The 23,982-nt window shown below is 49.1% G+C and overlaps 1 protein-coding gene across 3 annotated transcripts; it reads left to right on the top strand.

Annotated features, from left to right (window-relative positions):
* Nucleotides 1-232: 232 nt before the first annotated feature.
* On the top strand, nt 233-23,982 carry Camk1g (calcium/calmodulin-dependent protein kinase IG). Of its 3 annotated transcripts, NM_182842.1 has the most exons (13): nt 335-385; nt 8,529-8,649; nt 10,540-10,668; nt 14,113-14,187; nt 15,608-15,746; nt 16,247-16,370; nt 17,528-17,603; nt 19,228-19,340; nt 20,038-20,116; nt 21,584-21,671; nt 21,902-22,326; nt 22,900-23,016; nt 23,144-23,973. In NM_182842.1, exons 2-12 carry the CDS (start codon nt 8,558-8,560, stop codon nt 22,988-22,990), a joined length of 1,431 nt encoding a protein of 476 aa, NP_878262.1. In that variant the 5' UTR covers nt 335-385; nt 8,529-8,557; the 3' UTR covers nt 22,991-23,016; nt 23,144-23,973. The 3 variants fall into 3 exon arrangements, with proteins under 3 accessions (XP_006250532.1, XP_063128062.1, NP_878262.1); XM_006250470.4 differs by lacking the exon at nt 21,902-22,326 and having other exon boundaries at nt 233-385; nt 23,144-23,982; XM_063271992.1 differs by lacking the exon at nt 23,144-23,973 and having other exon boundaries at nt 233-385; nt 22,900-23,018.

The raw sequence follows: 23,982 nt of genomic DNA, 5'->3' as shown, positions 1-23,982 counted from the left end.
GGGAGGAAATCGCAACTTGATCTCACATTGTTTTCTGTTATTCACACATCAACGTAGACAAAATTTATGCCCAACAGCACAGTGTGTAAACAACTACTCAGGCATTAAAGGGTTCTTTCTGAGCTTTTTTTTTTTTTTCAGTTTCCTGGGAGGGAGGGAGGAAGAGCAGAGCCCAGGAAAGCAAGGAGAGATAGAAACCACTCTAGCTACTTTTACTCCCCTTTAAGGCTGCCTGGTTACAGTCCTGGGAAAGAAAACCCCTGTATTCCTCCCCTTTAATTGGGTTTATTGTTAAAGCACTGGGGCAGCTAATCCTCACAGACCTGTAGGAGCAGGCTCGCTGGCCAAGATCACAGACTGGAGCACCTTTCTTGTGAGCCCCTGGGTAAGACAGCCTGTTTCTTCTCTGGTCTCTGGGGAGGTTATCTTGTTGACACGGAGGAGAGGGAGAGGGATTGAAGACTCACCTCCTTTCAGCCCCTGTCAGTCTCTCCTGGCTCTTCTAGTCTCAAGGGTAAGTTGTAGCGGAAAAAGAATGAGGACCTGATAGGTGCTTCCTGGGGAAGATAGCTGATCATTCCTCCTGAGCTGGCCCAGGAGAACCTTCTGCATTTATGGCATAGACAGGAATAGAAGAGCATTGTAGCCAGTGAGATAGATCCTGGGTGTTGCTGAGAATGGGAGGGGGTATCAGGACCTATAGCCCCTAAGCATCCCTCTTCCAGATCACCCTTCATCCTTTACCTCTGGGTCCTAACTCACCTATCAAAGGAGAAGGCTCACCCAGCCCACAGTAGCATCCTTGGTGGGGATGGATAGATAGCTTATGGGTACAAAAGCCATGGTAAATAGCCTGTGGCTGCTCTTCAAGCTGGGGAAGAGATGGCCTCAGGCCTTGCAGCAAGCAGGGTCTCTATGGCAGGGCTCCTTCCCACCCCTGCTGCTGTATTAAGATGCAGGACACAGACAGAAGCTGAAGCTGTCAGTCATAAGCAACTCCCTTCACCTTCCCCAGGGGCTCATCCGCCCCTGGAGTCTAAACTTCCCCAGTACGGCTCTGTGGGGTACTCAAGAGTAGGTTTGGATTTGCCACCCACCCTAGCCTCTTCTCTCCACGTTAAGTTTGACGCACAACATTAACCCTGAGACTGGAGGAGGTGGCTGCAGGGCCAGCTGCAGTGTGAGCCTGGCCAGCCTCCTGCTCTGGAAACAGAAAACCGATAGGGAGGACAATCTCTGAGTTGGGTCAAGAGGGTCAAGCAGGTTCTGTCTCAGGTAAGGAATCTGTGCCAGATCACAGAGCACAGTTGGAATAGAATCATCATTCCTGTGGACCTGGGCTAAGCCGGGGCCAAAGATGAGACCCATGTCTGAAACAGACCAGAGTATAAAGTGCTTAGTAATAGCTGATACTGGCACACTTTGCAGTTGGCAATGGGCCTTTAATTCATCCAGCGATGGACTAGTTGTCTCCCCCGACCCCAACACACTTAGTATATAGAGAAGTAAGGTGATTTCCTGCTTGCTATAAAGCCAGCTGCCGCTGGCAACCCTTGTGTCCTGGCAGCCTTGAACACCAGTCCTTTCCATGTTGCTCCTGTGTGTGTGTGTGTGTGTGTGTGTGTGTGTGTGTGTGTGTGTGTGTGTAAAAAGAGTACTGTTTAAAGATGAGAAGAACTTTGGAAAAAGCCTGAGGGCTGAAGAAGCAAAGGTTTAAGATGGATCCAGGAGCAGCGCAGGCAAGAGACACTGGTCCCCAGCTTCAACAGTGAGAATTTGAACACTGTAGGAGACTCAGTCTTTATGGGATCATTGAAGCCATGTGTCTCCCAGGAATAAGTCAGGTGCTATGCAGCATGGCAGTGTCATAAGGAGGAAGGAACAGTATCCCATCGGCCACCTCCAGAAAAGAGGCAACAGGTCCTGTGGTACACTGACAAGGACACTGGGAGCCTTAGAATTGGACTTAAAGCCCACTACAGCCACATGCTATCTGTTTGATTTAGGGCATTTCCCCCTGAACGTTGTTATCCACCAGTATCTCAGCTATAAAATGGTGTAAGGTAGCAGGGAATCCACAATAGGGATCATACCTGCAAAATGTCTAGTACTGCCCTGCCTAGGGGCTCAGTCCTTCCCTGATTATCCCCTGAGACATGGGAGCAATTCTGGCTAGAAGGAAGCAAAAAGCCTCCCTCTCTAAAAGGAGGGCTCTTGTCTGTTCCCTCTCCCCCATACACACGCACACCCAGCCAGAAATAAACTGCCACACGAGTGCGTGCGAGTGACGGCACCCAGCCGCAGCAGCCTGCCAGCGCCAGGGAGTGAATGAGCTAGCTGTGGCATGAATGAGAGGAGGAGCAGTGGAGTCTGAGGGAAGGCTGTGGCTGCTGCTACAAACTGCAGGCACGCTGCCATGGTCGGCAGCAAGGGGGCTGGGGCAAGGCAGCTGCCAGCCAGAAAGTAGCAATGGGGGCAGGATTGCATGCACAGCCTATCCCTGAATGTCAGAGCTATGTCCCCAGACAGAAGGTTTGTAACTCCAAGCTATTGATGCAGCATCCTGAGTCCAGCCTGTCTGTCCTGTGCACTCCTCCAATATGGATCCTTGTTGGTCCCTTCTGAGAGCCCCAGCCAAGTGCCTGATGATGAAATTTAACAGGAATGAGTCCCAGGCCTGCATAGAGGAGTCACCTCACGCATGAGCATTAGGTACCATAGCCATCAATGTTTGACACACACAGAGACGTACAGGTGATGGTCATGAACTCCTCAGGACAATGTGTGGCATGTGGAGAAACATTTCAGGCTGGTTTTCCTCTCAGTTTCTCAGCTGAAGACCATGTGCATTATGGAGTTTGCACCTGGGGCTGTGCTATAGCAAAGTGGTCTGTCTCCTAGCCCTTCAGAACTGCAGGGAGATGTAGCTCACATTATGAGGGCCCTAGGAGAGCTGTGATGGCGTCTGGACAGCAGCTTCACATCTCCCACAATGCCCATCCCTACAAGGATGTCCACCAGTAGATAAACCATCCCCTACTGCCCCTGCCCTTCTCCCATGCCTGGTGTTTGGCTCGTGTATCATACTGTAGGTATGCTCTGCGATGCTGGAGAAGTTGTGCACGTGCTTTGATGCATTTGACCTCATGGGAGTACTGAGTAATGATTGATGATAGCTATTCCCATTCTGCAGACAATGTAAACTGAGGAGGCCAGTGTAGTTACGACTAAGCAGCTACCCTATTCTCCTGGCTGTCACCTGTGTCCCAACCTCTCAGCCACCAGAGCAAGCCATGGAGAGGGCTCTTGCTTCTGCCCTGAGACATGCATGCTCAACCTTAAGCTGACTTGTCAAGCTGTAAGATGATTTGGTTGAGCTTGCGTGTGGAAATATGGGCTCTTATTTTGTGAACAGAAATTTGCATGCAGAGCTGGTAACAAGGGCTAAGGATGAATGGAGTAGACCTACGTGTTCCTCACAAACATGAGGCTCTGGGGTCCTGACGGCTGATGAGCCGCTGGTTTGCAACCCATGAGCTGGACACAGTTTATGCCAGCTGTGAAGATGTCACCCAGGCCTGTGACACCACAAGAAGGGTAGGGCTGAGGTGGATGACAGTGAACTGCTGGGAATTTCGTGTATTCCTCAAAAAGACAAAGTAAAAACCAGTATTGGGGAAGGCCTTGCCTTCGTGAACCCAATGCATGCTCTGAGCAGACCCAGGTCCCTGCTGCTGCTGCTGCTGCTGCTGCTGCTGCTGCTGCTGCTGCTGCTGCTGCTGCTGGGTATTAAGGAATTATTTCATCAAGGAACTGTGGGTACTGCCAGGGAAGGTTGCAGTAAGCACATGTCTGTCATAGCACTCAGAGCCTTTCTGGAGCTGATGTGAACCAAGACTCTGGGCACAACCTCCGTGCAGTAAAGCTACCTAATCACAAGAAGTTTCTCTCAGGACTTAGAGCCATGAAACAGACTTCAAGGACTCATCTAGTTAAGTGTCCATCTTTCATTAAAGATAGAGGTCAGAATTCAGAGATATAAAGTGATCTGTCCTGGGCTGCACAGCAGCCAAACCATGATGGGAGCATCTAGTGGGTCCTCAATCCAGAGTCTGGATTCCAGAGATACAGATACAGAGTATCTGGTAGGGGCCAGAGTTTAGGAACTTGTGGCATAGGTCAGGAAAACCTCCCGTCTTTCACCCTCTGGACCAGTATAGTCTAATGATGTGTGGCTCTGTGGATGTGTGTGCTCCTGCTTGGAGGCAGGGTGCATATTCTTATTAAAGATGACACAGCTGATAACCTCCCTCCCAGTACCCCCAGGCCCTCAATGCCATGCTTTCAACAATCCCAGGAGAGGAGAGCAAAGAAGCCTGAGGGTGGCTGGGAGTAGAGTTCTGAGGTAGAGCGCTTGATTAGTATGGGAGGCTCTGGATGGACTCAATCCTCAGCACCAGAAAAGGAGAACAAACCTCGAGGTACCTGACTCTACTGGGGTTAGTGAGACCCAGTGAGGCACATCCTTACTAAGAAGCCTCAGGCAGGAGTGCTGAAAGTATACCAGTGTCTCCCGTGGGTAGAACTGAGGAGAGCCATTATCTGCACATTTAGAACCACAGTGATTACACTCAAAGAATCTCTGTCCCCCATTCTCACCCTTAGGGCATGTCTAAGCCAGCCAAGGGACACCATCTCATCCCTGCACTGTGTGCATGGGATGGAGGGAAGGGGTCTGAATTGAATGCCTTCAGGTTACAGCACAAGGCTTCCAGGACTCTAGCAGGGCACCACCAACTCTTTGAATAGTTCAAATAGCTGAGAGGAGACCACGAGGAACAAGGGAGTAGTAGTGAGAAGCTCCAGGAAGTGTGGGGTCATGTGTACTCTGCACATGATGGCAGTGAGGAGGACATGCCCCATCTCCCCAAGAGTTCTGTCTAGGTATAGTATGGACCCAGACCAGATGGAGCTAGAAAGGACAGGATAGTGAGCCCTAGGGGTCACCAGGAAGAGGTCTTTTGGCTGCTGGGCTCATGGTCCAAGTCTCTCTCAGCAGCCTCTCATCAATACCCAGGCTGACTGCCAACACGAACCAGAACGCCTGTCCAGGAAGTACAGAAAGGCCTCATACATGCCAGGGCTGTAGTTGTCCTGCGTGTCCTCTGGGAAGAAGTGTCCCCTTTGTCTCTTCCCTTGCTACGAGCTTAGAAAAACCCCAGGAGGCTAGGAAGACCAACCTGAAGCTACAACAGCAAGACTGGCTATGGGATTATTTCTAGAGAAGATGATTACCGGAAACAGAGGGGCTTCAGAGTGCCAAATGCATTGTAGGAGAGGGGAACTGAAGAAAAGGCAGCCCGACTTAGGTAGAATGTCCCAGAGAGGTTCTGCTGGCCAAGTAATGGACTCAGATCCCATTAGCCTACTGATACCAGGACAGTGACAAGAAGCAAGGTGATCTGGCTCTCTGCTGCCATTCTGCCTCCTTCCCACTGAGCTTCGGGAACTTTGTATTGAGGGTTTCAGTTGGGGCGCCACCCTCTACGCAGGCTCAGAACAGTGCAAAGAGTGTACCCATGCATGCTTCATACCCACCTTGAAGCCCAGTTCCTATCTGAGGCCACCCTGATCAATCGCCAGGGACCAAGGCTAGCTATACCTCCTCCTGTGTGCACCAGGCTCAGTGATGAGCCCTGCATATTGAGGATGCTTCACCTTTAGGCTCATTCCCTAGCACTTTATCTGTTTACCTGTCCAGCTCCATAAATGCAGACCTACTAGACTGCAAGAATTTGAGGGCCAGGGTTGTGTCACAGAAAGATCTGTATTCAGTTCTGGGTAGACAGGAGGCATTCATTCGATAAATGCTCACCAAATGAGAGAGTGTCACCTCTATGATTCAGAGATGATCATATGTGAACACAGTCATTTTCCTTGCCAAGAGTCTCTGGTATAGAATCCTCACAGTGATCTCACTTTGTTGAGGAGTGAGGGGCATGAGCTGAGTACACAGGCCAACATGGAGGGTGCCTCTTGAAGGCCTCCATGGAGGTGAAATGTGTCCTAAGTCTCAGAGGACTATGTGGGAATTGCTCCTCTAAAACCCAATGGCAGTTGTTATGGAAAATAGTATGAGGCAGAGGGCCTTGGAAGCAAACCAAATAATATTAGTGCTCAGGGTCTCTCTGAATTTTTGTCTTCCACCGAAAGATCTGGATTGCTGAAGTCACGGGAGAAGAGGCCGGTGAGGCTGGAACAGGAAGCAGCATGTCCCAGCTGGGGGTGTAAGCAGCTCCTTCCCTACCATCCTGTGACCACTCCACCTGAGCCTGGGCCCCCTTCCCAGGAGGTCTCTGTGACTCCATGGATTGTGGGAGTCCCTGAAGGTGTGGGTCCAGATCTGGGCCGCTGAGCATTCCACACAGATAATGAAGCTGAGTTGTTAGGACTCTGTGTATGGGAGGAGCGGTGGGCGGGAAAGATGTTTTCTATGGCTTCGCCTCAGCTAAGAATACTATGTTTTTAAAGCTATTTAGGAGCGATGGGAAGGAAGGAACATTGAGCACAGATCAGCTAATGAGACCTGGGAGCCTCCTACAGAGTGGGCAGTCATTCTCCACAGCTCCTGCAGGGGGAGTGATGCTCACAGCTGAGGTCTCCAAGCCCAGGCACCTTCATTAATTAGCCCCTCACTTGGAACAAGCTCCAGCGCTGTCGTTCTGTACAGGGGGAAACCAAAGGAGAAGCAAACCAACTGCCTTTCGTGCACCTTTAGACATGCATACCTTTTACCCTGGGCCCTGCCTTCTTCAAGACTGCCCACTCATAGGATATTCCCCAATAGGAGATTGTCCCTGGAAGCTCACAAGAGTGACACGCTCTCCTGGAAAAAGCTCAAGTACAAAACTTCCCCTTCCTTTTCTTTTTCTGGCTGCCCGATAGGTGGGGTCCAGGCATCCCCCACACCAGGGACCCTGAGAGATTTGGAATTCAGAATCCGCAAAGGGCCTGACACCCTGTCCATCATCAGAGCACCTGCCCCCACACAGTCCAAGAGGTCAATATGGAGCAGAGAGAGGATTTGAACCCAGGTTCCAAACCTGTGCTCTTCATCTGACACAGAGCTGCAGAAGCACAGGGTTTTGTGCACACGTGTGTAGGCATGTGTGAGTGCAGTGAGTGGACATGTGTGAAAGGCCAGAGAACAGCCTCAGCTGTCATTCCTCGGGGGTGGGGATGGGGTTGTTTGGTTTGTTGTTGCTTTGTTTAGTTTTGTTTATCGACACCTAGAACTCCCTGAGTGGAACAGGCTGGCCCAGCAGTGAACCCAACCAATTCACCTATCTCCACCTCCCCAGGGCTGGGGTTACAAGCATGCGCTGCTCTCTTCAGCTTCTCCTAGAGACCAAGCACAGGTCCTCATGCTTCCATAAGCACTTTGCAGTCTGCTTTATCTCCATCGCCTTCTCAAAAGCCTCAAGGATTTTATGGGCATTTGTTTTTTTTTTTTATTTAAGGCAGGATCAGAGCCACTGTCTAAAAGTAATAACCACTAGGCACATTCTCCCACCCCTCTGTCTGGTTCAAAGAGAACTGGTCTTTCCTGTCACTCTCAGACACTCAGCAGCCATGCACCCTGCTGTCCTGGCTTCCCCACCTTGGGGTCCTCCTGCTTTATTTTTCTCTGGGGAAGCAGCTCTGTGCAGTTCTCACTTGTTTGACACCTTTGCCAGCTTCAAGTCTCAGCTGAAATCCACCCTGCTTACAATGCCTTATCTGAAGGCAGCCTTGTTTGTCCCCATTATGCACCAAGTCTCTGGCCACTTAGCCATTCACGAGGGAGTTTGTGGGTCAGCTCATTGCCTGCTTTCTTTGCCTGGCTACCTCAGGAAGGAGGGCCGTGTGTTCAACCTGTCTATTATCACGCATCCATCCCCTGGAACATTACAGGTGCTTCATGCAGCCCCAGAGATCCGATGCAAAGGAGGACTTGCTTCAATTCAGATGCTAACAAAAATCTACCCAGCTCCCTGTGTATGCTGTGGGGGTGGCAGGGGAAACACACTGCTCCTTTGCAGAAGCTGTGGCAGGTAGGAGTAAGAACAGGAGACAGAGCTGTGATGATAAGAAGGGGCCAGGCTGAATAAACACACGGAGTTCCTGGGCTCAGCTGGGACGCCCAAGAGCTAGATGTAGCATGTAAATCTGTATGTTGTGTACCGCCACTAATGCTCAGATTACCAAATGCCATGGTTTCTCTTGGGTGTCCACCTTCAGTCTATACTCCTGTTGCATCTAGCAAACAGATACAGAGCAGTCATTCAGTGGATTTGCTCTAGCAATTTTAGAATGTAAGTGGGAGAATGTTCTTATTTTTGCCACTTTCCAGGTTCTGCTCCCAGTCTTTCCTTCTGGCCGTTACATCACGATTTGGGTGCTTCAGATTCTTTCACAACCTGTTCTGTCTTATATGAGAAACACACTGATAGGGCCTTGTCTTCTTTCCCTCCCTCCCTCCCACGAAGCTTCCCAGGCAGCTTCAACTCTGGAGGACATGGGGCGAAAGGAGGAGGAGGACTGTAGCTCCTGGAAGAAACAGACCACCAACATCAGGAAAACCTTCATCTTCATGGAAGTGCTCGGATCGTAAGTCCTGGGGCTGGGCCTCACAGGGCTGGGCTGCCTGCTGTTGGGGGTCAGCCCCTGGAACTCTCTTGGTTGCATTAAAAGACGTGGGCAGAATTTCATGGCCCTGGAATTCGAGGGGCATACAAGGTACCTGTTAATTTAGTGCTCTGGAGCCTGCAGGAGACACTACTCCATAACTCTAGATGACCCCGATCATACTCCTAGATCTGTAGCAACTTGAGGATCCCTGACCTAATCACAGAAGGAAGGGATTGAAGAGCACTTCCCCAAAGCCCATGTCTTTAGAACATTTTTCCTGAGCCTCCCTTTTGGCTTCCTCATTTTCTCTGCCATGTGATCAAGTCAGCCTCAATGTCCACTTCCAACAGAAGAGAAGGGGTTTCTGTGGCCCAGAAAGTGGGTGGGTTCCTCACCCCCAATAGCTTCCCTTCACCCCTCCTCTTTTCCTTATTCCAGTGCTTTACAAATGCTGGAGCCCATGGTGTCTGGGCCTCCCCTTGACAGCAATCACATGGCTGACTGACTCCATGTGAGGCTGCATGTCTGGGGCAGACTCGACATTCAGTCCCTCCTGTCCCCAGGAGGTCACAAGCTCTGACGTAGGCCAGCCAGCAGCTTCAGCCACCAGTCTTCGCCTCTTTGGAGCACCAGCTGGTCAGTTAATGAGCCAGGGATAATTGGACCTAGGCAAGCGAGGAGTCCACAGGCTACTCCCTGGAGCAAGCTTTCTAGCCAGTGCAGTCAAAATGTCACTTGATCCTGCCCTGGCCAGGAGGCCATGACCTTAGACGGTGGCAGAAGTGCCAACACTTTCTGCAGACAGATGGGCACCAGGCACCGCTGAGAGGAGACTCAGCCTGTCTCCACACAGGGAGATGTCTGGCTCTGCATGCACAGGAAGACACAGTGTCCATGCTGGTTGTCAGAGCCCTCGCCTTCCTTCAAGGGCCTTGCCAACCTGGGGGTGGCTAGAAAGTGGCAGCTGGTAGGAAAGAAACAGGGCGCACAAGTGAATCAGAAATTATTTGCTAAGCAGCCCTAAACTAGAGAGAGGTGGAGCAGGAAGCCCAGGCTGACAAGAGCTGATACTGCGCTGTCTGCTAGAAAACAGCCCAGAGGCAGACATGCCTTCTCTCTTGGTGCTCTGGGAAACAAGCAAACCTTAGAAAAACTCAGGAGCTATCTGAGAGCAAGCAGTGGCTTTACCTTTTAAAGTAGTTTAGGAAAAGGCGGGGCGAACTCAAATAAAATCCCTGATCTTAAATCCAATGGTTAACATTTCACTGCTCAGTCATGTCTGTATCCTTTAGATCCACATCTGCAGATTCAGCCATCAGAGAGTCAAACGTAGCAGGAGAAAAATGTGTCTGTTCTGGACATGTACATGTTTTCTCCTGCCCTCGTTCTCTAGCGACACAGCATACCATTCACCTCAAAAGCTAAGAGTCTACCTATCACAAACCTTCAAGTTCCAGCTTCCACCCCTAGCTCACCTGACCTTCTGATGGCTGATGTACAGGGCCCTTCATCCCTGGAGCAGGTCTCTTTTCACTGTATGTGAGTTCGTTCTCTCCTGCCAGCCACACGGCACCACAGTGATGGGAAGTGCATAGGCTCTGGTGAGCCTTGATGGGGTTTGCCACATGGAGAAATGTCCACAGTTAATGCAGAGTCTGTGGGGTCACCTGGTCCCCATGTCTTTCCCATGTGATCTGCAAGGGAGAGAGAGCACACTGGTGTGTCAGATAGGCAATGGGCACCCCACTCCCGAGTTCACAGTGACAATGGAAACTTGTCAGCCACACATTCCTCTTGTACACTTTCCCTTGGTTTCTGGCTCTCTTCCAAGCCAGAGCTACATTTTCTGTCTTGGCCTCTTCCCTACAGAGGAGCGTTCTCAGAGGTGTTCCTGGTGAAGCAAAGAGTGACTGGGAAACTCTTTGCTCTGAAGTGCATCAAGAAGTCACCAGCCTTCCGGGACAGTAGCCTAGAGAATGAGATTGCTGTGTTGAAAAGGTGAGTGGGCACCATGGCTGAAACGGGGCGGGATTGGGGCAGGTGCAGCTGTGAGATTCCCACCTGCCCTTCCCAAATTACGTTTATGGCAAATGAGCTGTATTTCCACAGCTTGTGGGTACCATGCGTTTCAAACTGTGTCAGGTTCATCAGCTGCTAAGCCCGGGCAGCTGTGCCAGATGAATTGTTTCCTCACCAAAGGAACTCATTGGTTCATACATGTAGGCCAGAGAGTGATTAGCTCAGAGAGTCAAAAGCCAGCTGATGGCCAACAGCAGGAAGAATCAATAGCTGAGGAGGTAGCAGGAATCCTTCTGGCATCCATCCATCCATCCACCCATCCATCCATCCATCCATCCATCCATCCATCCATCCATCCATCCATTCATCCATCCATCATGCCCCAGAATTAGCCTTGGTTGGATCCAGAGAAAACCCACAGGGAAACCTGCCCAAGGCTACACTGATGTATCAACAGTGTTCACAGCAAGACTCTTACTGTGAGCCTATGGAATGTCTGTGACCTATTCAAAGTGTGACAGGTGACCCGTGATCAGAACCATTTGATGAGGCAGACATTGCCCAGCTGAAGAGAAGCACCAATAACTACTTCCTTTCCTATGATTGGTGTCTTCTGCAATCCAGCAGAAAGTAGTGTGTGGAAAAGGCAGGTTCGTTTTTGGCTGTCCCAGGTGCTTGATGAATGTGAATTATTAGATATGTTTTCAAAGAAGAAAGACTTTGATGAATGAGTAGAATATCGTGAACAAGGAGGCAGAAAGGAAATTCAAGAGTCTTTGCAAACTTTTGTGCAGAGTCATGGAAGTGCACGGAGAGAGTCTGTCCTAGAATCACCACAGCTTTGAGTGGGTAGCATCAAGGACAGGCAGTGAGAATAGAATGTCGAGCAGAACAAGGTTGGCAGAGGGTCCTAGGATCAAGGATGCTGGCTTTATTTTATGAACAAAGAACTGACTGAGGGCTTAGAATAAGGGAACAGAATTGGAATAACAACCACCCCCTCCTTGGATGTAGAGGAAAGTGGGTTAGGAAACCAGCCTAGAGGATGGGAGACCCATTATAAAACCCTCACAGCAACTTACACTGGGTTAAAAGCCTGAGTGGCAGGATTTTGTGAAGACAGGAAGACCGGACACAGAGCCACCTCAAGGAAAGAAATGATCCAGTTTGGGGTTAGCCAACAGGAGTGCAGAAGAGAGGAGCTTTTAAAATGATCCTGAGACTAAGCCAAGTCCCCAGTAAGCAGGAAGAGATGCTGTTGATCAGAGTAAGGAACAAAAGGCCTAGACGTCAAGGAAACAGGAAGAAACTGGTGGGAATATACGCAACATACGGAACATAGATGTCTCTATGTAGATTATCTCTACATGGAAGAGCTTGGTGGACACACTGTGGTGATCTTTCTCACTGCACTGTATCAACAGCCTAGACACCCAGCACACATCAGTTCTTTGCAGAAGTTAATACGGGCATTGCTGGCATGTGAAGGCAGTGGAGTCCTTAGGAACCACAGTATCAGCTCCAGGGCTTAAAAATACCTTAAATAACATAGCTACCAATGGCTACACCTTTCCCCAAGCACACTATACTATGTATTTTCTTTTTTTTAAGATTTAAAAATTTTTGCAATGTATTTATCATCATCATCATTATTATTATTATTATTGTGTGTGTGTGTGTGTGTGTGTGTGTGTGTGTGTGTGTGTGTGTGTGAGATGAGCGGGCACTGGTGTCATGGTGGACATGTGGAGATCTGAGGCCCTTTCAGGTTTCAGGGATTGAAATCAAGTCAAGTGCCTTAATCACTGAGCCATCTGTGCTTTTCTCTTTTAATCCCCACGCAACCATATGAGAAAGATGCACTTTTCAAACCAAAACCAACCAACCAAACCATAAAAGTGAGGATCTGAGAAAGTCAGATGAAGCTAGGATATGCCAGAGTCAGGTAAAGTCCTAGGCCCATCTAATTCAATCACAGCTTCCCAGAGGCAGTCTTCCTCCCCAGGCATCCACAGAACAGCTGCTAGGGAAGCCAATCCTCTTGCCTGTCATGATTCTGCTTAACTCTAGGGCAGGACATCACGACAACCCATAGAGCAGACCATTTTATGTGGGGTATGTGCATTGTGGGCTATTTAGCAGTCTTTCTACCTCTACCTTTTAGGTAAGGGTAATAGCCACAGCCCCCACCAATAACAATCAAAATTACATTTCCGGAGGGGTGGAATAATGGCTCATCAGTCAAGGGTACATAGTGCTGTTAAAAGGGACTCAGGTTTAGTTCAAAGCCCCTATATCAGGTGACTCACAAGCACCTATAACTACAGCTTTAGGGTATCTAACACCCTCTGGCCTCTGTAGCTATCTGTATGTATATGGTGAAGATAAATTCACACAGACACTTATGCATGTCATGTGTATGTGCATGCGCACACGTGTGTGTGTGTGTGTGTATGCACACACAAATAAATACTTTTTTAAAAAGGAAAGTTATTTTTGAAAGGTTATTTATATGTTGCTGGCTATGGTGATTAATGAGCTTAGCACTTGGAAGACAGAGGGAGGAGGATCTGCACAAGTTTGAGACCAGCCTAGTATACGTGATGATTCTAGACTAGCCTGGGTCTAAGCTACATAGAAACACTCTGCTGAAAGAAAGGAAGGGAGAGAATGGGCAGGAGAGAGGAGAGGGAGGAGAAGGACCAAAATCCACAATGCAAAGAATAATTAGAAAGATAAGTAAATGCTTGGAAGATAGATATAATATAAAAATAGAGGAGGGATACATAAGAAAGATAGATACATTGATTGACGTGTTGATTGATTGATTGATTGACTGATTAATATATAGATAAATAATACATGGATGCACACATGTCCTTTAAGAGGTAATAGCACTGATCTAAGACATTCCATAGAATATCAGAATCTGCCTTTTTTCCTATCTCAACACACTTTTTGTGGTTACTTATTACTTTTCTTGTTACTGTGACAATCTTTTTGTGGTTACTTATTAATTACATTTCTTGTTTCTGTGACAATCTTAACACCGGAGGAAAACACTTTAAAAGGAGGGGCTTGTTTTGACTCACAGCTTGAAGGATCTAGTCCATCAAGGGAAAGAACTGGTAGGGGCATGAGCTATCTAGTCACACTGTATCCAAGTCAGGAAGCCAAGAGATGAATGAGGTGCTCAACTCACTCTCTTCTTTATTCTTTACTCAGCCCAGGGGATGGTGCTGCCCACATACAGGGGATCTCTTTCATCCTCAGCTACTTTGCCTCAGCAGCAAGGCTTCTCTGAGACACGGTCCTCTTACACGTTGCCATCCAATAATCGATACAAACTTTGAGTCTGAGTCTGCACATTTTGTTCGGATCACCTGAATCCTGTACCCATCCCAAGATTCTTACCTTTTGCAGGATCAAGCATGAAAACATTGTGACCCTGGAGGATATCTATGAGAGCACCACCCACTACTACCTGGTCATGCAGCTGTAAGTGAAGATGACCCTCCCCCCGCTCCCCCCCCAACACACACAGAGGCCTAGCAGAGGAGGAGAAGGGGAGAATAGCTGCCAGATAAAGTCAAGAACTAGACTCAGAGGCTTTGAGATGCTGTCCTTCTGGATCACTGTGCCTCCAGTGCTGGGCTGAGGGGTCACACTGGGCTGGCTGTTGAGTTGGTTCTGCCAGCACAGGCTTGCAGTTGTTGGGTGTTTCCTACCAGCAGACAGTAGGTGTTCACACTCTTTGCTGCTCATAAGGTCTTCTGGCACCTCCCAAGCACTCAGCCACTGAAGAGGAAAATGTCAGGCATAATGTAAACCCCAGAGCCCTTCTTTGGCACCACTATAATGTATCTATTTCTATGGACTTGATGGTAAACATACTAACATAGGATAACTGTAACATACTAACATAGGATAAATGTAACATACTAACATAGGATAACTGTGACATACTAACATACTAACATAGGATAACTGTAACATACTAACATAGGATAACTAACAGACTAACATAGGAAAACTGTAACATACTAACATAGGATAACTAACATACTAACATAGGATAAACTGTAAGAGTAGAAATCTTAGGTAGATTATTTCAATGCAGCATAAAGAACAAATCTCTCAAGAGAGTTCTGCTTAAGTTAAATGCAAGCTATGTGGTATGTCCTTCTATAAGACAGAAATGGTTCTTCAGTAGAGTGATCTCTGTCTGTCATTGTCACAACCAAGTAAGAGTTGTACCTGCTTTGTGTGGCACCAGGTGTGGAGATGCTGGAATTGCAAGGTGTCAGGCCTAACATAATATCTAGAGGTATTAAGAATATAGTAAAGGAGAATAAAATCTTTCATCAGAGATGGTAAGTTCTCTAGCACTCCAGTCTTCTAAAAGTGACTAGAAACTCCTAGAAATGTAATATAAATGACTTCAAAGAGAATGGAAAGTCAGACTTTATCTTTAAGCTCTAAAGTCTTCTTCCCCCAAACCATTCAAAATTTAAAATATATTTATATCCCCATCTGAAATTTCAGCAACAGTTGCTCAGTTTTCCCTAATGAAGAAAGAAGTCCCATTGTAAATATGTGCAATTAATCTCATTTTCACACTTTGTCCAATTTCCAATCCTTTGCTCAGGTAAGCAATGAAGATACCCACAGGAAGGAATTCCTAGCTTTTCCAGGTACTCTAACCAAGGCTATTTGAATTATAATAGAAGCTTCCAGAAAGAAATCAGCCAACACTTGAACCAAATGACTCCTAGTGATATCTCAGATACCCAATGTTCTGAGCCAGCAGTGAACACTCACAGCCCACTTCAGGGTGCCTGCATGTACTTAAAGCCCATGGCTACAGAGAAGTGCCTGGCCTTTGGCCTGCTATGGAATCAGATTCTTGTGCCCACAGTGTTTCTGGAGGTGAGCTTTTTGACCGAATCCTAGAGCGTGGTGTCTACACAGAAAAGGATGCCAGTCTGGTCATCCAGCAGGTCTTGTCTGCCGTGAAATACCTTCATGAGAATGGCATCGTTCACAGAGATCTAAAGGTGATGGGGCAGAGGTGCTGGGTGGGAAATACATGTCACATGAGAGTGTTAGCCTGATTGGACTCACAGGCTTCATCTACCCTAAGATTCCTTATGCTGAGCATAGATGACCATTGTTCAACTGCACCTTGACCTTTTCAGGGACCTTTTAAATGTTCCCTCATTGCAATGTCAAAGTGACCTGCAGCCACAGTCAAATTCAAGTATAACAGATACTAAGGGTCTAAACCACAGGAGGTACTGCAGTAGGCTTGGGGCATAAGAGACCATTAACTAAAGGTTGGGTCCCTCAAAATGCAGTCTAGAGTAGTTGGGAGTAGGGAGGAGCAAAGACAAGACCATAAGCAAGATGAAGAGTTGTAGAGTGCAGAAGCAAGGGCACAGAAGGGAGGGAGGGAGGAAAAATAGGCAGAGGGGCTGTGGCCTCTGAGTTGGGAACCCAGGACTTCTTATCAAGGACAGTACGCTGTGTCTATGCTGTGTGTCTTCTCCTTCGGCAGCCTGAAAACCTGCTGTACCTCACCCCTGAGGAGAACTCCAAGATAATGATCACTGATTTTGGCCTATCCAAGATGGAGCAGAATGGAGTCATGTCCACAGCTTGTGGGACCCCAGGCTATGTGGGTGAGTCCAGGGGCAGAAGAGGGGAGCCATTTGTCTGTCTAACCACTAGTGTTGCAGTTAGCTCTCTGTTGCTGCGAAACACCTTGACCAAACAAGGACAGGGCATCATGAAGGGAAGTCAGGGCAGGATCTCAAGAAGGAAACTAAACATAGGAACTGAAGCAAGAGGCTGTGGAGCGATGCTGCTACTGGGTTACAACCCATGGCTTGTTCAACCTGATTTCTTATGCCACCCATTGCCAAGGGATGGAACCACACATAATAGGCTGGGTATCTCATCGCACATCAATCCTAAGTAAAAAAAAAATGCCCCACAAACCTGCCCACATGGACCAATCTGATAGAGACAGCTCCTGAAGTGAAGTCCCCTTTCCCTAGTAACTCTAGCCTGGGACAAGTTGACCAGCACAGCAGTGATATGACTCACAGAGAAAGGTGACTGTGTATAGACATGTTCGTCCATCTGACTTTCTTTACAGAGGTTGCCCTGAACCCTTCCAATAGATTCTAGGCACACTTCCACCATCACAACAACCGTGAGTTGGCAGAGAGCTGAGGTTGGGGCACTCGCCTACACTAGAACCCCTAACTGCTAGGAGTTTGGATCTACAGGATGATGAGTTTTGCCCCAAGGGTATGGGCCTCTCCTGTAACGCCAGGAAGCACATGGAAGTGGTGGAAGCTGGGTATTGTTCCCACTCAGCTGCCAGGACTCCTGAAAAGGGAAATACCTGACAAGGCACTTGGTGTTAGCTGTCCTGGGACCCAAGAGGAGGAAGGGAAAGAGAGTATTTATCTAGCCATCACCTGCTGGGCTCAGGAAAGTGGGAGGCAAGGCCCAGACTTCTAGAAAGAAACTGTTCTTTCTAGAAACTGAGAGTGGTCTGATGAGAGCAACAAAGCTGGAGACCTCTGAGCTAATGCAGGAGTCAGAAACAGCTTATGGGAACTCCCAGATCGATGGAGGAGCAGGTCTCTTCTCTCAGGAAGAGTTAGTCTGTCTGGGGAGATACGGTCCCCACCTTTGGGGAGTTTTCAGTCTCATGGATATTCCCTACCCCATCCCTCTATCCCCTACATCCCTTCCCTATTCTCTACTCCTCTCTCGGGCCTCCTCTCTTGTCCCTAGCCCTGAACCTACGATTGATTTCCTACAGCTCCAGAAGTGCTGGCCCAGAAGCCCTACAGTAAGGCTGTGGACTGCTGGTCCATTGGTGTCATCACATACATACTGTGAGTAAAGCTTGTGTCAGTCCACACTCCCTGAGATCACAGGGTCTGCTCACCTCTTCTCCTCCTAGGCATCTGTGTATGCATGTGTGAACACACGCACACACACACACACACAACCACAGAGAGAGAGAGAGAGACAGAGAAAGACAGAGAGAGACAGAGAGACAGAGAGAGACAGAGACAAAGAAACAGGAAGAGAGAAGGAAAGAGAGAAGGGGAGAGAGAGACAGAGAGAGACAAAGAGAGACAGAGACAAAGAGACAGAGAGACAGAGAGAGACAGAGACAAAGAGACAGAGAGAGACAGAGAGACAGAGAGACAGAGACAAAGAGACAGAGAGACAGAGAGAGACAGAGAGACAGAGACAGAGAGACAGAGAGAGACAGAGACAAAGAAACAGAGACAGGAAGAGAGAGAAGGAAAGAGAGAAGGGGAGAGGGAGAAGGAGAGAAGAAGGGAAGGGCTTATGTTTATAACTTCACTAAGCTCCACCAAGCCATGGACAGAACCCAGCCTGCACTCATTCTTCAGGTCCCTGGACTACCCTCTTCCTGGGGACTGCATTCCCATCCTCTGTACAAATATGAGTCCAACCACCCTGTAGAACCATTAAGGAAACGAGAGATCAAGGCCTAGAACCCATGTAGGCTGAGGTACCCCAGCTCCCCCGACACAGCAGTGACACCATCTGAAGGCAACATTGTAAACTAGAGGTTCTCCTGGCATTTTCTCTTCTCCACACATGCTCGGGTGTACATTTCCTAGCCTTCGCATGGGTTCTCCCACAACATGCTCTCCCCACCCCCATAGCAGCCAGCTTTGTTCTCAGGGAAATAACACTTGCCTCTGTGGATTCTGTTAAATTATTCTCTAACTTGTTTACTCGAATAACGTCTATCTGAGTCATCTCCTAGGCTAGGGCCGGGGGATGTAGCTCAGTTGGCATCATGCCTGCCTCGCATGCATGAAACCCTGAGTTCAATCCTAGTACAATATACAATTAAGTGGTAGGAAGAGGGCTAGAGAAATAACTCAGCAATTAAGAGCACTTGCTGCTCTTCCAGAAGACCCACATCAGGCCTGTAACTCCAGCTCCAGGGGGATCCGATGCCCTCTTCTGACCTCTGTACATACCTGCACATATGCAACACACAGACAAATGTATAAACAAATAAATACAAATAAAACATCTTTCTTGAAAAAACAACCTGGGCATGGTAGCACAATATGTACATGAGAGGCAGAGGGAGGAGCAGAAGTTCAAGGCCGTCTTTAGCTACACGGCAAGTTTGAAGTTAACTTGGGCGACATGAAACCCTGTCTCAAAGAGTAGACCAAAACAGCTTAATCCCTTGTGATGTTCCTCATCCTTCACAAGGATCCTTTGTAGAGAAGACCCAGAGCCAGAGGAAGTGAGGGCCCAGTGGGCAGATATCCTGCAAAGAGCCCTTTCAGAAAGCTCTCTCCAGGCCTCAGCTCCACATGGGCTCTCCATGGGAACAGGCGGGACTACCTCATAGTGACACTGCTGGTCTGAGACCTTTGCTGACTGTAGATTGTGCAGTGGGAGGCTAGATAGAGTGGTTGGTTCAGGGAGGACTACCTCTTCCCTGTCTTCCTGCAGGCTGTGTGGGTATCCCCCTTTCTATGAAGAAACAGAATCAAAGCTTTTTGAGAAGATCAAAGAGGGTTACTACGAGTTTGAGTCTCCATTCTGGGATGACATTTCTGAGTCAGGTGAGCATGAAGGACAAAGCGGAGGCCACAAGAGAAAACACCTTAACGGAGAGGACAGTCCCTGGGGCTCATAGCAGAAGCGGACAGGGAGAGTAGAGAAGTCTTTCCCTGGTTCAAAGGCCAGGTGAAGTATTTGAAGATAGGACCCCAAAGAGGAGGGTTACAGGCAGGGGTGCAACCTCAGGTTAGGAACTGTTCCTGATGTAGGAGAAGGTGGCATGCACGCTGTGTGAGAGAAGGCAGCAGCATGCATATTGTGAGAAGGGAGCATATATACTGTTGGAGAGAGAAGGCAGCACACATGCTGTATGTGAAAAAAAAAATGAGCCATGTCTGCTTGTAGAGCCTGGTAAGTGGTGGTCAGAGCTGGAAGAAGCCAATGCTCACATGTTGGCCCATGTGTTTACCAGCAGATGCATGCACACACGTGCAGGCACACTGGTGTGACGGCACACTGCTGTGACGTGACTGGCAAGGCTCCTCTGTACGTGTGAGTGAGGCTGCCTAAAGCTCTCTTCTTGGTGGCTTACGGTGGGTCGTTAGGTAGTTTGGGTTTTTTATTTTTTTTAAAGGCTCTTAAAACTGTCTCTTTAGAAGATTAGCTAAAGATTCATTCGCCGCCTCCCACCAGCCCGGAAGTGAATTTCTTTCAGTCATGAAATCCCATCCTTAGCTGAGTCTCTGATTTTCCCCTTAGCCAAGGACTTTATTTGCCATCTGCTTGAGAAGGACCCAAATGAACGATACACCTGCGAGAAAGCCCTCAGACACCCTTGGTAAGTAAGAAACGGTGTGGGCTCTGTGTTCTCCTTTCTGGTTCCCAAAGCCAAGCTAACTCCCAGGACCCCCTGGGGCCAGTTGCCCTGAGACATCAAAGCCAGTGCTCATCAAACAGTCCCAGATGGCCAGCATATACCCAGTGTGGCCTGCATGGGCCAGCTACATGCTCTAACCACTTCCAGAAGCAAAGGCCAGGGGTTCCATCTTCAGGTTGAATGTCAGATCCCCGAATAGTTACTAAAGAGGCTGCCTGTCCTGAGTGGCAAGTTGCTGAAGTTCAGAGTATGCCTAGCCTCCAAGAGACTTAAGTCTGTCCCTAGTTCTAAAGATGGTGATGTGTTGTAAACACACACACACACACACACACAAAACACACACACACACACACACACACACATCATGTGACTTTACAAGATGATAGACTCTTGAGGCACAGTCTTTTCATACTACTCCCTCTCCCCTGCTCAGGAACTTAGAGTTGTTCCCACCTCCTCCCAGAGCAAGCACAGAATCCTCACCTCTCCAGGCTTTCCCTGATCTGATCCAGCCTTTTTTTCCTCCAGTGCCCACGGTTCTAACCAACCATCTCTGATTCAGACAGGCTCAAGAGCTGGGATTCTCCTCCTGCCTCCCTCTTTTGTCACACCTTTGGTCACCACAGAAAATATCCTTCCTCTTGACTTCCATGCCCAGATCCCTGCCCTGAATTCAGCCCTGACTTCTTAGTCCACACAGACCTTCCATTTCTCCTTTTAATTACAGCAGCTTGCCATGAATTTTTCTAGCCAATTGCCTAAAACACCACACAGCTAGAGTAGAGGCTCTTGGAAACCAGGGCACCACCTCTCACTTATTCAGGTCCCTGGTGGCTGTGCCAATACTGTGCACGTGTCGTGTATCTGAGGAACACTTAGAGACAGGTAAAATAAGAGGAAGAGAGGAGGAAGGGGCAGCCTGCGTAAGGTGGTCTTGTGGAGGACATCTCCACATGGACTTGCATCTGATCAAGGATAAGGGCCAGGGGGATCAGAGCCATAGTGCCCTAGGATGGACGCCAGGGTTTATACACGTTCTGTAAAAGAACAATGGATGAACAGTTGAACTTTGCCATCAAGGGCATCTCCTCATCACCGCTGAGGAACACATAAAGAACCATGGAAAGTGCCTGTCAGTGCTCATAGCTTCACCCAGTGAACCATTGCTTCCAAAAAGCAGGTGATGGGTAGATTGATCCCCAAAGCCACAGTTTGTCAACCCTGTTCTAAAAGGTTTTGATTTTGCTAAAGCATACGCCCCTATGACCCCTATGACCTGCTCAGGAAGTTATAGAAGTCCTTTCCTTCTGGAGTCACCCTCTCCTGGGATATATCCTATCAACTTAACATGGTCCTGCATGCACAGAGCCCTGTCCAACCTCTGAGCACCAGGGCCACCTGGTAACCAAGTCCCCTCCCACATGCTAGGATTGACGGGAACACAGCCCTGCACCGGGACATCTACCCATCTGTCAGCCTCCAGATTCAGAAGAACTTTGCCAAGAGCAAGTGGAGGGTGAGCTGTGCTCAGAGGCTGAGCATTCTGTCCTGGGCCCTGGGAGGTTAGACTGTCTGGGGCTGGTGGATGGGGTTCCTAGGGCATCCCTCTCCCAGGCAACAGCAGTACCCCGTGTTCTCTGTGAATTAGGAAGTGGGAGGGTTGGTTTCCAGAGGCCCCAGGGAGAAGAAAGCAGGAACCCAGCAGCTTCGGGCAAGAGCACAGCCAGACACTCTCTGCCTCCTTAGCAAGCCTTCAATGCGGCCGCCGTGGTGCACCACATGAGGAAACTACACATGAACCTGCACAGCCCCAGTGTCCGCCAAGAAGTGGAGAACAGGCCACCTGTGTCCCCTGCTCCCGAAGTCTCCAGACCAGGCTCCCATGACAGCTCCATCACAGAGGCTCCCATCCTGGACCCAAGCACACCCCTTCCTGCACTGACCCGACTTCCCTGCTCGCATAGCTCTCGGCCTTCAGCTCCTGGTGGCCGCTCACTCAACTGCCTGGTCAACGGTTCTCTGCGCATCAGCAGTAGCCTAGTGCCCATGCAACAGGGTCCCCTAGCCACGGGGCCCTGCGGCTGCTGCTCCAGCTGTCTAAATATAGGGAACAAGGGAAAGTCTTCCTATTGCTCTGAGCCTACCCTCTTCAGAAAAGCCAACAAAAAACAGTACGTAGTCTCAGGCAGTCAGCCTCACCCTGCTCATCTGTTTCAGAAGGGACTGGAATGACTTGCTGAAGGATATGACTGCAATGGCCAGGCCCACTGTTAGGTAGCTACAGGGTGGAAGGAACTCTGGGCCCAGGCAAGGGAGACTTCTGCTACCAGCCAGAGAAACCACTGCCAGCCATCTCTCCCCTCTGGCTTGAAGTCTGCTCATCTGTAAAATGCCTCACCGAGGTATGGTAGAGGTCAAGCGGAGAGGCAGGCTGGGCTTCAGCCAATAGTAGAGTACTTGCCTCACATGCATGAGACCTTCAGTCCTAAGTCCTGAAAAAAAGAAAAAAAAGCAAAAGGCAAATGTGTAAAAAAGAAGTACTGTACTAGTGTTCAATTCTCCAAGTTACCAAGGCTTCCCAGTTTGGGGCAGGAAGGAGGAAGGGAGCCCTGGAGGTTTTCGCAGAAGGGTCTCTGCTATCAGAACTTTAGAAAGGGATGGTTAGGCAGATGCCACGTGTGTGAAGAACATGTTTTCCTTCTTGCCTCAAATAGTTCAAGGACTCTACTCTGTCTCCTTTCCAGGAACTTCAAGTCAGAGGTCATGGTACCAGTGAAAGCAGGTGGCAGCACCCACTGCCGGGCTGGGCAGACTGGGGTGTGTCTCATAATGTGATCCCAGGAGCCCGTGTGGTTTTTCAGGTAAGTTCTGAGGCTAGGGGGCCAAGCTGGGGAGTAGAGGATGTGACTTCTAGAAGGGAAGACCCACTCCTGGGGTTAAGAGAGGAGCTGAAAGCCCTGCAGTCACTCAGAGTGCTTCCCTTTTCAGGAGACACGTCTAGCTCTTCTCTGCCTCTCTAAGCTGGCGTCTGCTCTGAGGAAAGGGAGCAGCAAAGCAGGGATAGCCGAAGCGGCTGGTCTGAGGCAGTAGGGGTGTTGCTGCCTGGGCAGACACTCGCAGGAAGTCCAGAGGAGCTCCAATCCTGGACGTTCTCTGAGGCCACAAGCAGGATGTGTGGTCTGCCTCCAGCATCCCAGCCTCCAGGTCTCCAGACCTGCCCATTCCCTTCCCCACATCCTATGTGCAGTGGCTCTGTGCAGTGTCCATAGATAGTGCTCATCTGGGTCCGTATTGTTTGTTGTGAAAAGCTTTATGGGCTGGCCAGGCTGTGCCACTTTCTTCAAGCAAAGCCATATGGAGTCTAACTCAGACTCCCTGCTCTGCATACTCACTCCGGCCTCTCTGGCCTCATGGCCAGATTGAACCCGTTATCATAGTACCTGCCTATCCGCATGAATGCCAGCCTGCTTCAGGGGCCTGGGAGCACTCACAGCTCTAGTCCTCCCCTCCAGGATTAGCTTCCCACTGCACTGAGACCCAGGCCACTTCAAAGCTCTCCCTGCCTCCGCCTAACAGCAGTGCCCCCATTCTCCATGGTGGAACGAGAAAGCTGAGACTATGGACTGTGAGCCTTCTCTCCCAGCCACACACCTCACATATCCCTAACTAAGGATTCGGGGACTATTTCCATGTCGGCCAGGTCTCCTCTGGCTCCTTCCATTCCCCTGAAGGTCAGGTGCATTGTTCTGTCTCTCTGTGTTCTTACCCTCATACCCTCAAGCTTCGTGCTGTGTTGTGCTCAAATAAAATGGACATATTTTTCTCTA

Source organism: Rattus norvegicus, chromosome 13 (assembly GCF_036323735.1).
Source record: "Rattus norvegicus strain BN/NHsdMcwi chromosome 13, GRCr8, whole genome shotgun sequence".
In the NCBI taxonomy this organism is placed as follows: Eukaryota; Metazoa; Chordata; class Mammalia; order Rodentia; family Muridae; genus Rattus; species Rattus norvegicus.
Note: the sequence above shows the minus strand (reverse complement) of the source record. Positions and strands in the feature narration are given on the sequence as shown.

What these genes read in the sequence shown, in the direction of transcription:
- Camk1g (NM_182842.1), top strand. Translation starts at nt 8,558, where the DNA reads ATGGGGCGAAAGGAGGAGGAGGACTGTAGCTCCTGGAAGAAACAGACC. An exon ending in TACTACCTGGTCATGCAGCT is followed by an intron (nt 14,188 to 15,607) that starts GTAAGTGAAGAT and finishes TTGTGCCCACAG; the next exon opens with TGTTTCTGGAGGTGAGCTTT. An exon ending in TCGTTCACAGAGATCTAAAG is followed by an intron (nt 15,747 to 16,246) that starts GTGATGGGGCAG and finishes CTCCTTCGGCAG; the next exon opens with CCTGAAAACCTGCTGTACCT.